This window comes from Equus asinus, chromosome 13 (genome assembly GCF_041296235.1).
Source record: "Equus asinus isolate D_3611 breed Donkey chromosome 13, EquAss-T2T_v2, whole genome shotgun sequence".
In the NCBI taxonomy this organism is placed as follows: domain Eukaryota; kingdom Metazoa; phylum Chordata; class Mammalia; order Perissodactyla; family Equidae; genus Equus; species Equus asinus.
The window spans coordinates 16,891,714-16,907,110 of NC_091802.1; the positions used below are offsets into that span (position 1 = coordinate 16,891,714).

Genomic DNA, 15,397 nt, shown 5'->3' on the forward strand with positions numbered 1-15,397 from the left:
AACTGCCAAAGACTAGAGAAAAAAGGAAATCCTAAAAACAACCAAAGAAAAAAGACACATTGCCTTTATGGGAATGAGAATGAGACTGTGGAAGCTGGGTGACAATTGAATGGCACATTTAAAGCCCTGAAAGAAAAACGGAGCAAAACAGAACTTGGCAACCTAGAATTCTACACCTGATGAAAACACCTTTCAAAAATGAATGCAAAATAAGGATATTTTCAGACAAAAAAAATCTGAGAGACTGCATCTGCAGATTAGAGGTACAAGAAATACTGAAGGAAGTTCTTCAGGTTAAAGAAAGAATTATTCCAAATGAAAGCACTCAATTGCAGGAAGGAATGAAGAACACCAGAAAAGGTAAATATGTGGGTAAATATTTTTAAATTCATTATTTAAAACAATGATAGTAATAATGCCTTATGGAGTTTAAAACATTTAGAAGTAAGACATGAGAACAGTACAAAGGGCAAGATGGGTAAGTGGAGTTTAACTGTTGTGAGGTTCTTGTATTGTTTGGGAAATGGTCAAAATACCAACTGAAAATAGTGATAAATCAGAGATTCATTTTGAAATCTTCAGGATAACCACAAAAATATGAATACAAATTTATTTTATTTTGTTAAATACAAAATCTGCCATTTTTTTTAAAGATTTTTTTTTCCTTTTTCTCCCCAAAGCCCCCCAGTACATAGTTGTATATTCTTCGTTGTGGGTCCTTTTAGTTGTGGCACGTGGGACGCTGCCTCAGCGTGGCTTAGATGAGCAGTGCCATGTCCGTGCCCAGGATTCGAACCAACGAAACACTGGGCCGCCTGCAGTGGAGCGCGCGAACTTAACCACTCGGCCACGGGGCCAGCCCCTGAATACAAATTTATAATCAAGTTAATTCTCCCTCATTTTCTCATGCGGCAGGCAGAATAATAGACCCCAAAGATGCTCATGTCTTAATCCCTGGAATTTGTGAATACGTTAGGTTACATGATAAAGGGAAATTAAGGTTGCTAATCAGCGAATTTTAAGATAGGGAGAGCAGCCTGGATTATCCAGGTGAGCCCAGTGCAATCACGAGGGTCCTTAAAAGTGGAAAAAGGAGGCAGAAGAGGAGAGTCAGAGGTAAATGTGACTATGGAAGAAGGTCAGAGAGATGCAATGTTGCTGGCTTTGAAGAGAGAGAGAGGAAGCCAAAGAAAATGGACATGGGGCCGGCCCCGTGGCACAGCCGTTAAGTGCGCACATTCCACTTTGGCGGCCCAGGGTTCGCCGGTTTAGATCCCAGGTGTGGACATGGCACCGCTTGGCAAGCCATGCTGTGGCAGGCGTCCCACATATAAAGTAAAGTGGGCATGGATGTTAGCTCAGGGCCAGTCTTCCTCAGCAAAAAGAGGAAGATTGGCAGCAGTTAGCTCAGGGCTAATCTTCCTCAAAAACAAAAAAAAGTGGACAGCCTCTAGAAAGTGGAAAAGGCAAGGAAACAGATTCTCTCCTAGAATGTCTGGAAAACAGCACCTCCCTACCAATGCCTTGATCTCAGCCCACTGAGACCCATGTCAGACTTCTGCCCTTCAGCACTGGAAGATAATAAATTGTTGTTTGTTTTAAGCCACTGATTTTGTGGTAATTTGTTACAGCAGCAACAAAAAACTAATACACTCCCTTTACTTCCTTAAGCCAAATTACTATCAGTAGCTAGACCGTCACAATAGCTTCCTAAGTGGTTTCCCAGATCCATCCTTGCCTCCCTCCAAGCTATGTTCTATACCACAACAGGAATCATTTTTCAAAACACAAATCAGATCATATTGCTCTCACTTAAAACCTTTCAGGAGTTTCTTTTGCTCTTACAATGAAGACTAAAATTCTGTATATAGCCAGTAAGACATTGCAGTCTGACCGCTGCCGGTCTCTCTGGCCTCCTCTCTCACCACACTCCCCTTTCAGACATATTGCCCTTCCTTTAGTTCTTGATGTGCTCTCTGCTGCTTCTCACCACATGGCCTTTACTTAGGGAATTTCTTCTGCCTGAAATGCTTTGCCTAGCTCCTCTCCATTCCACCATGCCCTAAGAACTAATTGACTTCAGCTCAGCCTCCAGAATCAGCCAAATCTTTCTCAAGAAAGCCTTCTCTGAGTTCCAGCTGGATCATCTTCATTTTGGGGGTTTTTTTATTCTTATTTTTTTTAACTTTATTAACTTTTGTGAGGGAGTTTGGCCCTGAGCTACCGTCTGTTGCCAATCTTCCTCTTTTTGCTTGAGATTGTCACTGAGCTAACATCTATGCCAACCTTCCTCTGTTTTATGTGGGATGCCACCACAGTGTGGCTTGATGAGCGGTGTTAAGTCTGTGCCTAGGCTCTGAACCCATGAACCCTGGGCTGCCGAAGCAAGCTGGCAAACTTAACCACTATGCCACTGGGCTGGCCCCAATCTTCATTTTTTATACTTACAACACTGTATACCTTTCTTTTTTATATTTGTGTGATCATTTTATTAACGTCTATCTTTACTACTTATAAACACTACAAGCCAAGGACCATGTCTATATTTGTTTGTCTTTCTGTAGACAAGAATAGTGCAGTGTCAAAAAAATGGGTACTCAATAAGTATTGATTGAATGACAGTTTGGTAAAGCTCTTACTTCAGTGACTGGCACATATTAATACTCAACTTGACACATAAATGAGTCATATTGTATGACTCATATATATGCAGACACATAAACACAGACCTTTCAAGACCAAGGTTGAAATCTTCATCTTTGTGTCAGCAACCATCACAGTGTGTGGCACATAGGGGGCACTCAGATTTTAGTTGAATGAAATAATGAGTTCAGTGTGGAGCCTTGCCAGTTCAGGTTCTAGGTATAATTAGGGTTATACTTCTTTTTTTTGCTTGGTCTGTTTCTTTTTTATAAATGTTAGTAAGATATAAATACGTTCTCATTGTAAAAGATTGACACATATCTAATAAAGTAAAACATGAAAGTTTCCCACTTACCCTTCTCCTCACTCTGTTTCACAGATAGAACCACGGTTTATTAGAGCTTTTTGGTTCTTTTTACATATTCTCATACATTTGTAGATAAATGAGCACATATATTTTTTTCTCTATTAGATCATATTATGTGCTTTGTTCTGTGAGATTTTTTCCAACATCACACCTTAATCTTTTTAGCATCCACATGATATTGCTACTATAATATGCTACAGTTTAGTTATTCTTTTCCTTGCTGATGGCAATTAAGTTATTTCCAGGTTGCTCTTGTTGTTTTACTGTCACAAACAATGCTGCAGTGAACAACTTTATGTATGTTTTTGTACATATATTCAGAACTTAAGATAGTGTCTTAGAAGAGGTATTGTACCAACAGTTATGGATGTTTGAAATTTGAGAAATACTTCCAGGGGCCAAGCCTGGTGGCTGAGTGGTTAAGTTCATGCGCTCTGCTTCAGCGGCCCAGGGTTTCACCAGTTCGGATCCTGGGCACAGACCTCAGGCCGTGCTGAGGCGGCGTCCCACATGCCACAACTAGAAGGACCCACGACTAAAATATACAATTATGTACTGGGGGGCTTCGGGGAGAAGAAGGGAAAAAAAGCTTAAGAAAAATAAAAAATAAATTCTTAAAAGAAAAAGAAATACTTCCAAATTGTCTTCCAAAAAGCTTTACCAGTTTACCATGAACAGTGTATGAAAATCAGTTTCCTATATCCTCAGCAACGTTAGAAAGCAAACAGTCTTTAATTCTGCCAACCTTAAGGACAAACACCATTTCTGACGTTACAGCCCATTTCTATTTCTTCTGTAAATTGTTCCTTTATATCCTTTACCCATTTTTCTAGTAGGCTGTCTGTCTTTCTCTTAGTAATTTATAGGAGAGCTTCATAAATCTGTCTATATAATTCTTGCCTATATATGTTACTAATTTTCCTCCTAGTCTATTATTTATCTTTTTTACTTTACTTATGATGTCTTGCATTGTATATAAATTGTGTGTATGTGTTTTAACTTTTGTGCAGCCCTGTCTGTCATTTTCTATTATGGCTTCTGGGTTATGTGTCTTACTTAGGACAGTCTACTCCACCCCAAGATTATAAAAGTATTCTTTATTTTCTTCTTTGTAGTTTTGTGTTTTAGTTTTAGCTCTCTAATCCAGTTGGAATTTATTTTTGTGTATGATGTAAGGGAGTATTCTAAGTTTTTTTCCAGATAATTTTTCTGCAGCATTTATTGAATAATCCATCCTTTCCCAACTGCTTCAAAATGCCACACTTATTAAAAATTAAATTCCCACTTATCTATAATTTGTTTCTATGCCAAAACCAAAGGGTTTTAATTACTGTGACTTTATAGTATCATATTAGAATTCTTTCCATTTCAAGTGACAGAAACCCAGCTCAAATTAGGAAATTCGTGGGCTATGAAACCAGGACATCTAAAGGTAGATCAATTTTCAAGCAAGTGGTTGTATTCAGGGTTGTATCTAGGGGCTCAGATGATGGCATCAGACCTTACAGCTCTTCATCATCACACTCTCGCCACTTGCAGGGCACTATGAGCATTGGTAGCCTTGGGCACACTCTGATAGCTTAATAACCACAAGAACAGAGGCCATCTTGCCTGAGAGTCTTGGCAGAAAAGGTCTGGGTTGGACTCTGATCCTCCCAACTTTGCATGCACATCCCTTCAACCAAAGGTGTGGAGCTCCTCTCATTGGCCAGGCCTATATCACATGCCCAACCCTGCTGCGAAATTGGGGTCAACCCTACCTTAACCACAAGGATAGCTCCCCCCTGAGATTTTATAGTGAAAAGGAGCAGTAGAAAGCAGAGAAGTCTAGTACCAATGTGGCTTTGCTGTCTGTTTAAGCCAGGTTCCCACACACATAGACAGTCTTTCTTCTTTTTCAAGAATATCTTGGCTATTTGTATACATTTCTCTCACGTGAACTTTAGAATTGGCTGTGAAGTTCCATAAAGAATGTTTCTGAGTTATTGATTGGGATTGTGTTGGATTTATAGATACATTTGGGGAGACTTGACATCTTTACAGTATTACATTTCCTCATCCAAGTAAAGGGTATGTCTTGCCATTTGTTTAGGGCTGCTTTTATGTCCTTAAGTAAAGTTTAGCATTTTCTTTATATAGGTTTTGTACATTTCCTCTTAGATTTATTCTTACTTATTGTAAGGTTTTTGTTGTTATTGTAAATAAGACTCCCCCTACCCCCATTGCATTCTCAAGCTGATGATTGATGGTATAAATAACAGCTAGGAATTTTTTTATCATCTTATAATTGGCCACCTAACTGTATTTTCACGGTATTTCACCATTTTTATGCTAATCCACTTAGAATTTTTAGGTAGATAGTTGCATCTGAAAATAGTATTTCTCCTTTCCAATATGTGTATCTCTTATTTTACTTTTTAATTATCATAGTATTATTTAGCTCTCCAGTGCAATGTTGAATAGTAACAGCCATTTAGGACATTCGCCATAGGTTTTTAGTACATAACCCTTTTTCAGTTTAAGGGAGTTGCCCTATATTCTATCATAAATAGGTGTTGAATCTTATCAATACTTTTTTGATATATTTTGGAAGGAATTATCATATTCTTTTTCTCCTTTAATCTGTTAACGTAGAATTTACACCAGTAGATTTACTGAAGTTGAGCTATTTTAGAGATAAACTCTGTTTGGTTATCATTTGTCATTCTTTTAACACATGGCTAGATTCAATGTAACATTATTTTTAGGATTTTTATATCTATGTTCATAACTGACATTAGCTACGTGTTCTTTTTTTTTTTTCTTGAGGAAGATTAGCCCTGAGCTAACATCTGCTGCCAATCCTCCTCTTTTTGCAGAGGAAGACTGGCCCTAAGCCAACATCCTTGCCCATCTTTCTCTACTTTATATGTGGGACGCCTGCCACAGCATGGCTTGCCAAGCGGTGCCATGTCCGCACCTGGGATCTGAACCGGCGAACTGAGGCTGCTGATATGGAACGTGCAAATTTAACTGCTGCGCCACTGGGCCGGCCCTACATGTTCTTTTTTGTACTCTATTTGTCAACTCTTGAATCAGGCTTATGGTAGCCTAATAGCATGAATTAGCATCTTTTTCTATGCTCTGAAATAGTTTATATAATGTAGGGATTATTTGATTCTTAAAAGCCAGTAGAAAAATCGGGGCCGTCCCAGTGGTGTAGTGGTTAAGTTCACACACTCTGCTTCAGTGGCTCAGGGTTCACCATTTCAGATCCTGGACGTGGAGCTACACACCGCTCATCAAGCCATGCTATAGCAGCATCCCACATACAAAATAGAGGAAGGTTGTCACAGATGTTAGCTCAGCAGCAATCTTCCTCAAGCAAAAAGAGGAAGATTTGCAACAGATGTTAGCTCAGGACCAATCTTCCTCACCAAAAAAACTTTTTTAAAAAGCTGGTAGAAAAATCCTGTAAAATATGTAGACCTGGTGCCTTATTAAGTAGAAATATTTTCCTTTTTTAGTTTAACTTTTTATCAGAATAATATGCGTATAGTGTAAGAAGTCAAATCATACTTCAAAGTTTATAAAGAAAAACAGCAACTCTCTGTCTCATTCTTCCCCTTTCCTATTCTCCAGAGACTGCTACTTTAAGTTATTTTAACTGTTTCTTTTGGAATTTAATTTCATATTACTAAACAGTATGCTAATACTGCTGTTTCTTGAATTTTTAGTTTTAGTTGTCAAATTTAGCTCTCTTACCCCCAACTCACTGTGTATAATTTGTTTTCCTTCATTGTCTCATTATAACTATATTATAATTTATAATATACTATAGCCAATAGAATATGATGTTGGTTAAACCAATATTCAATACATACATCATTATTTCTATGTAAATATTACTCATATGAATCATGAAGTATACTTTGAATTACATTTCCTTTCTTGAACAACTCTTGTTTTCCCTGGAGTTAATAATGGCCTCCATTTTTATTTTATTTTATTTTTCTGAGGAAGATTCACCCTGAGCTAACGTCTGTTGTCAGCTTCCTCTTTGTGCTTGAGGAAGATTCACCCTGAGCTAACATCTGTGCCAGTCTTCCTCTGTTTTCTGTGTGGGTCACTACCACAGCATGGCTGCTGACAAGTGGTGTAGGTCCACACCTGGGAACCAAGCCCAGGCCGCTGAAGCAGAGCATGCTGGACTTAACCACTGGCCACAGGGCCAGCCCCTGGCCTCCATTTTTCATTGTTTGTACCTTTTACTACTTCATCCCCAAACTTCTCTACCTAAGAATGTTAGCTCTGAAGAGCTGTTTGTAAGACTATTCAATCATAATCTAAAGTGACCGAAAAAGATTTAAACTTCTAATCTCTGTATGCGTGCCCATTAAATAAAAGTATGAATTGAGCCTTTAATGCTTAAAGCTAGGCATACACTTTTCTTTCTTGCCGTTTACAGTCTTTGAGGAATGTTTTCCCAAATTAGATGCCTTTCATCCATATTGAAGACCTTTTGAGACAGATGACGCCCCAGATGATAATCTGCAGTGTCCTAGGGAACCCTTAACAGACTCATTATCCACACCCACTGCCTGCCTGTTCATTTCGATTTTGTACTGAGTCGACTGGAATGCCTTATTGTGCCAGAATGCAAGGAAGTGCTCAAAGACTAATGCATTTATGTAAAAAAGAACATAGGCGTCAGTCTGAAGAGGTTCCCATTGGCCAAATTTAGGACAATTTGAGCATCAAAAAGTACAATAATTGTAATGGTTTATAACAATGAATTTTTTTAAGGCCATGATAAATAAATATCAGATAAATATCTAAATAAGTAAAAGAAGGGAAGGGGGAAACATTTGTCTTTACAGAAGAATGCCAATTAATAAGTTTAGAGATTATGATAGAATTAGAAAATCACCAATTTGTAACCTCCTGTGTAATAACTGTTTCTGGCAATGATCATCAATGGATGCTCAAACCATTAGAAGAAAGATTGTTGGGAAGCAGGTTATTCACATAGTCTCAAAGTATGGCCCCTAGATTACTTATTAAGTACAAGGGGAAAGGTATTTTTATATTGGAGAACTCCAGCAGTCACCGCTTTAACCAAGTGACCAAACTTAGCATCCCCAGTAGTGGGGGCTACTTGACATTATGTCTCTCCTCATGTGAAACAAGAAGTGTATAGATTTAACTATGTACTAATATTGACAAAAACTATTTGATCTGAATCTAATCATGAAGAAACAAGGAGACAAAACCAGAATGTGAAACATTTTCCTGGTCTTGAGTCTTCACAAAAAATTAGTCATGAAAGACAAAAAAATTATGGGACTGTGTCAAAAGAGACTAAAGAGAAATAACAGCTAAATGCAGGACATTAGAACCTTGATCCTGAGTCAGGTTGGGGTAAGAAAAAGATATAAAAGACATTTAAGGACTAATTGAGAAAATTCAAAAGATACTTGGATTAGCGTTAATTTTTTTAGGTGTGATAATGATATTGTGATATCAAGTTGTACGAGAATGTCCTTGTCTTAGCAGAGGCCTGCTGAAATATTTAGAGGTGAACTTCCATGATGACTGCACTTACTTTCAAATGGTTCAGGAAAAAATGTGTACGTGAATGTGTGTGAGTTACTAAGCTGCTGTTTCTCAGCTCCAGTCTCCTGCAGTCTGTGCTGGGGCTGGGACTTTCTGCTTTGCCAACTGACTCCGTGAGAGGCTTTACCTCTCTAGGGCTCTGGAGAGAGAAGGCCAGGCTGGAAGAAAGAACTTGGTTCTTTCTGTCTGCTTGCTAATTAGAATCCACATCCAAAGTATGAAGTTGGACCTTTCCCTTATACCATATAGAAAAACTAACTCAAAATGGCTCAAAGACCTAAACTCAAGAACTAAAATTGCAAAACTCTTAGAAGAAAACATAAGGCAAAAGCTTATGACATTGGATTTGGCAGTGATTTCTTGGATACGACACCAAAGGCACAGAGAACAAAAGAAAAATAGATAAATTGGACTTTATGAAAATTAAAACATTTTGTGTATCAAACAACATTATCAACAGAGTAAAAAGGCAACCGACAGAATGGAAGAAAATATTTGCAAATCATATATCTGATAAAGGATTAATATCCAGGCTATATAGAGAACTCCTAAGACTCAACAATAAAAAAACAAACAATTCAATTAGAAAATGGGCAAAGGACTTGAACAGACATTTCTCCAAAGAAAATATACAAATGGCCAATAAGCACATGAAAAGATGCTCTTAACATCACTAATCATTAGGGAAATGCAAATTAGAACCACAGTAAGATACCAATAAGATACAATAAGATACAATATCACATTCATTGGGATAGCTATTATCAAAAAAACAGAAAATAACAAGTATTGGTGAGGACGTGGAGAAATTGGAGCCCTTGTGCACTGTTGGTGAGAATATGAAATGGTACAGCCACTATGGAAAACAGTACAGTAGTTCCTCAAAAAATTAAAAATAGAATTACTGTATGATCCAGCAATCCCACTTCTGCGTTTATATCCAAAAGAATTGAAAATGAGACTGGAACAGATCATTGCAAAACAATATTCATAACAGTATTATTCACAATAGCCAAAAAGTGGAAACAATCCATATGTCCATTGACAGATGAATGGATAAACAAAATGTGGTATATATATAAATGGAATATTATTCAGCTATAAAAAGGAATGAAATTCCAGTACATGCTACAACATGGATGAACCTTGGAAACATTATGCTGAGTGAAGTAAGCCAGTCATAAAAGGACAAATATAATTCACTTATATGAAGTACCTAGAATAGACAAATTCTTGGAAACAGAAAGTAGAATAGAGGTTACCAGGGGCTGTGGAGAGGGAGGAATGAAGAGTTATCATTTAAGGAGCATGAAGTTCTAGTGTGGGATGGTGAAAAAGTTCTGGAAATGGATAGTGATTGCACAATATTGTGAGTGTACTTAATTCCACTGAACTGTATACTTAAAAATGGTTAAAGTGATAAATTTTGTATATTTTACCACAATAAAAAAATTAACTAGAAAAATTGTTCCATCTCACATCCTCGAGTTTTTTATCATAACATTCCAGAAGAAAATCTGAAATATTGAAAAAAAGTTAGACTGTCTATTTGCTTTTCAAAACTTTAAATTAAGTACTTAAACTTAGTACCCAAAGAAAAGAATGAATTAATTGCAGCTTAGTTCTTAATTACACTGAAGAACAATGATAAAACATTGAGTTTATCATAATTTTGGATTAAGATTAAAAAATATCCATTGTTAGGCAAGAAGAGTTTTGCTGTTACTACTGTTCACCACAACCTTTATGTTTAAATAGGATTATCAGGTTTAACCTAATTTAAAACAACACCATAACAAATGGAACAAAGAACAGGGTCTGTGGTGCACCAGATATGCATGGGGAATTGTCCTTATATTTTTTTGGACTGGAATAAATTTAGAACAGGCAAGCATACCTTTTGATTTTTTTTTTTTTTTTTTTGAGGAAGATTAGCCCAGAGCTAACTACTGCCAGTCCTCCTCTTTTTTGCTGAGGAAGCCTGGCCCTGAGCTAACATCGTGCCCATCTTCCTCTACTTTATACATGGGACGCCTACCACAGCATGGCGTGCCAAGCGGTTCCATATCGGCACCCGGGATCCGAACCGGCGAACCCCGGGCTGACGAGAAGCGGAACGTGCGAACTTAACCGCTGTGCCACCGGGCCGGCGCCTACCTTTTGAATTAAATAAAATCTTTCCTAGTTTTCCTCTTTGTGTTGTTTATTTTGAGATTTTTTTCTATATTGTATTTAAATACTAATAAAATTATATTTGATATTAACTTATACATAGCAAGGATAAATAATATTTTGTGGAAGGTCAATATATGCATACACAGATGCATTTTACTGAATCACAATGTAAAAGTACTTTTTATTGTGGGTCTTTGTAAACAACAATTTGAAAAACACTTTGCTAAACATTCTGCAATTTTGATTTGATTTCCTCTTTTATCCGAGAGTTGCTTAAGAGAGTTTTCAGTTTCTATGTTGTTCATATTTTGCTTCATTGTACTGTGGTCAAAATGTATAGTCTAGGTTATTCGATAGTATTTCTTATTGGAAAAAGGGTGCTTCTCTATTGGCAGGGTGTCTGTATGTTTGTGTGTTTCTGTATTAGATCAACTGTACTAGTTTTATTATAGAGAGCATTTGTATACAGTCATGCACTGCATACCTAACAACATTTCACTCAACAATGGACCACGTGTATGACGGTGGTCCCATGGTACCATGTAGCCTAGGTGTGTAGAAGACTAGACCATCTAGGTTTGTGTAAGTACACTCCAGGATATTTGCACGACAAAATCACCTAGTAATGCATTTCTCAGAATGTATCCCTGTCATTAAGCGACATATGACCATGCTTATTTTTTTAAACTTTTCAGGTTGAAATAATTTCAGACTTACTTGCAAAAAATAGTACAAAGAATTCCTGTGTAGTACCCAAATATTAGCATTTTACTACATCATTTACTTTCCCATTCTCTCTTTCTCTGTTTCTCTCACTCTCTGTTCCTCTCTTTCTCTCCTCCTCTCTCTCTCTTCGGTGGAGAATATGCCGTGGTGCAAAGACTCCATGTATTATGTCCGACTCTACACCCAAGCTTCTATATGATGAATTATCCAAGGAATGGTTCATTGGCCAGTAATTATGAGATAAAGAATAAAAAATTAGCACTCTAAATATAAATTCGAGTCGCTATGTCTCTAAGACCACCAGATTTCCCCCACCCCCAGTCACGTTACATGATACATACAACCTCATGTGTCCAGTGTTTTGCGGACACTCACTCCTGTTTCAGGTGCGATGGTTAGGAGCTGTCCCTGAAATAACAAGTTCATGCTTTTTGTTTGTTTCTTTCTTTCTTCACGAAGACCTGAGGATGAGATGTTCTTAAAAAGGCTTTCTAGAGGTTACCTTGTGGGAAAAGACCCCAACGCTCCCCTTTTCTACAGAGAAGAAGGAAACAAAAAATTTCAGGAGAAGGACTATACGGGAGCCGCGGTGCTGTACTCCAAGGTGAGACATTCCCAGCCCGGCAGGATGGACTCTCCACCATTTAACAGTGCGCGTTTCTTCAAAAGGTAGAGCCGTGCTGCTGAATCATATAGCCGGTGGCAGCTTTGTCTGTAGTTTGTAGATTGGATTTGAAAAAGAAAACTGGCAGAGTTCTGCTGTTGGTTATATTCTGTAACAAAGGGTACCTTGTATTAGATGTCCTGCATTCCATCGGGAAACTTCTATTCCCATATTCCTTCAGACATCTTGTAAAATAAGCTTATTGGACCCCTTGCCCTGCCTTGCCCATTTCTGTCAGCTGTCAGTGAATTGTATGTATTTTTGGTCTGAATGACTAAATGAGGTCTTAGTGCGGTGGTCCCAATTTAGAGAAGAGCTAGATTTTCAGTTAGCCATAGCGTTAGCTTACAAGCAGTCTGACTTAGATTAAGATAGAAAAGAAAATAAACTCAATTGTCACAGTCCGGCTGAACTCTATTTTGAAGATTGTCAACAAATATTTAAATATGCTAACAATCAATAAGCTAGATGGAAGGAGGAATTGAGGGTTTTAACAATCTATTGCTCTTACTGTCCTTATTCCATAGTAGGAACTGCAACAAGATCCCTGAGAGACTTCCTTTTTTTTTTTCTTTTTCCCTTGGTGAGGAAGATCGGCCCTGAGCTAACATCTGTGCCAGTCTTCCTCTACTTTATGTGGGATGCCACCACAGCATGGCTTGATGAGTGGTGCTAGGTCAGCACCCAGGATCCAAACCTGTGAACCCTGGGCCACTGAAGTGGAATGCAGGAACTTAACCACTATGCCACTGGGCCTCTGAGAGGCTTCCTTCCACAACTTTTTAGAGATAAATATGGGCTTAAAGCAAGAATGTATCGATCCCTTGCACCAGGTCTATGATCTTGTATATTAAAAGAATGAGTGTAAATTTGAAGGGTATACCTCTACTCTGAATCTTTAACAGGCCTATGCTTAAAGTTTGGAATTAGCTTTCCAAAACCTATCAGACCTAAACAACAGCTTTTATAATTGATGAAAACTCTGTTTTGTAGTGTTATGACAAAGTTTTTAGCTGAATAATGTAAGCATTAGTGATTGCTGAAGAATTAAAATCCATTAGATGTAATGATCCGTTGAAAAATGGCTTACTAGTTCTTTTTCAGAGCTAATCTCTTCAACTTTATGCATGGGTGTCATAAATGTGATCACAAAGGAGGTTGTTCGATGAAAACAAGTAAAATAAAAAGTGAAATCAGGGGCCGGCCTGGTGGCCTAGCAGTGAAGTTTGCACACTCCGCCCTAGCAGCCTGGGGTTCTCAAATTTGGATCCTGGGCACCGACCTATACACTGCTTATCAAGCCATGCTGTGGCAGGCGTCCCACTATACAGTAGAGGAAGATAGGTACAGATGTTAGCTCAGGGCTAATCCTCCTCAAAAAAAGAAAAAGTGGAATTTACAAAAAGTGAAATCAGACAAAAAATTAAGATTTGCTCTAGGAGGGAGATGAGACTTCCTGTTTCATGCAGCTCGTATTTTGGTGATTATGGTACTTTGCAATTTTCTATAAAGCTGCTATTTTCTTTTTTTAAAAAATAACAGTTATTTTTGTCTGATTGTAAATGTAATATATGTTTACTTGGAAAATATAAAGAAGCATAAAGAGTAAAAGAAATCTCATAACCAATGATAGGCACTGGTAACATTTTTGCTCATATCTATCCAGCTACTTTTTCTTCTGAAAATGTGTTTTTCTTTTACGAAATTGGGATAATGCTATACTTACTGTTTTGCAACCTGCTTTTTTCCCTCGACAATTTATTGTAACCATTTCTTCGTGTTATTAAATTTTCCACTAGAACATGATTTTTCATGGCTGGCGTAGTGTTCCATTACAGAGAACTATACTTGATTTAACACCTCCGGATTTGGCAGATTGCTTGCTATCATAAAGCTACAAGGAGCATCTTTCTATGTAAATATTTATGCACATCTGATTATTTCCTTAGCATAAATTCCTAGAAGGGCAATTTCTGGGTCAATTGAATGTATTTTTTTTAATGCCTTGGGGAGATGATGCTGAATTGTTGTCCAGGAAAGAACTAGTTAACATCCTTCTAGCAGAATGTGGGAATGTTCATTTCCCTATATCCTAAGTGCTACTAGTTATTATGGTTTTAATATTATTTTAGCTATTTATTTTTGAATAGGAAATGTGTTTACATAGTTAGAATTCAAAAGTATATAGTATAGTCTACTTCCTCTGTCTCCTAGCCCCTCGTTCCCCACCTGCTGGCGCTGCTGAATGTATCTTCCCAGAGGTACTTCGGCACATATGAACAAATACAAATAATCTCCCACTCCTGCACACACATACATTCTTTTTATATAAATAACATTTTATACATAATGTTCAGCAGTATACTCTTATCAAAACTCAATAATATCTTAAGATCATTCTTATATCAGTACATAAAGAGCTTCCTCACTCTTTTTTTATGGCTACATGGTATTCCATTATATGCATATAATAGTAATTTATTTAATTAGTGTCCTATAGATCATATTTAAGTTGTTTCCTATCTTTTCCTATTTCAAACAATTCTGTGATGAAAACCTTTGCATATATGTTATTTTGCACATATCTGTAGGATAAGTGGTTATATCTGTAGGATAAATTCCTAGAGGAAGAATTGCTGGGGCAATGGAGATATACATATATATATATAAAGATACAGATATTGCTAAATTGCCCTCCATAATCATGAGACCAATTTATACTCCCGCTGGCAACATATGAAAATGCCCATTAGCCCACTCTTTTGCCATCTCAGTGTGCTGTCACTTTCATTTTTCTTTGCCAATCTGATAGGTAAAAAAATGGCATCTCAGTAGAGTTTTAATTTGCATTTTACTGATTATGAATGAGGTTGAGCATTTTTTCATATGTTTAAGAGCTATTTATATTTCCCATTAGAACTGTATGTATCGTTTGCTTATTTTCCTATTGAATTATTGGTTGTCATCTTATTGATCTGTAGGCACTGTTCATAAAATAAAGAAATGAGCCCTTTGCCTGTAATATGAGTTGCTAATATTTTTTCCAGTTCAGTGTTTGTCTTTTAATATTACTTTTATTGGTTTTTGCTGTAAAGAATTTTTTTATTTTTATGTGGTCAAATTTATTCACCTTTTATGACTTCTGGCTTTTGTGTCATGATTAGAAAGGCATTCCTAACTCCAGCCTCACTTTAGACTGTTCCTATAGTTTCTTCTAGTGTTCTTAT

The 15,397-nt window shown here is 37.2% G+C and overlaps 1 protein-coding gene across 3 annotated transcripts in view; it reads left to right on the forward strand.

The window, feature by feature from the left end:
* SMYD4 (SET and MYND domain containing 4) overlaps positions 1-15,397 on the forward strand; it is a 42,545-nt gene that overhangs the window by 7,998 nt on the left and 19,150 nt on the right. For 2 of the 3 annotated variants that reach the window (XM_014827044.3, XM_014827043.3), the window contains exon 3: positions 11,966-12,110. The exons of the other annotated variant lie outside the window; for it this stretch is intronic. In XM_014827044.3, the coding sequence (XP_014682530.1) occupies positions 11,966-12,110 (145 nt within the window). The remainder of the gene's footprint in view (positions 1-11,965; positions 12,111-15,397) is intronic. 3 annotated transcript variants of the gene reach the window in all.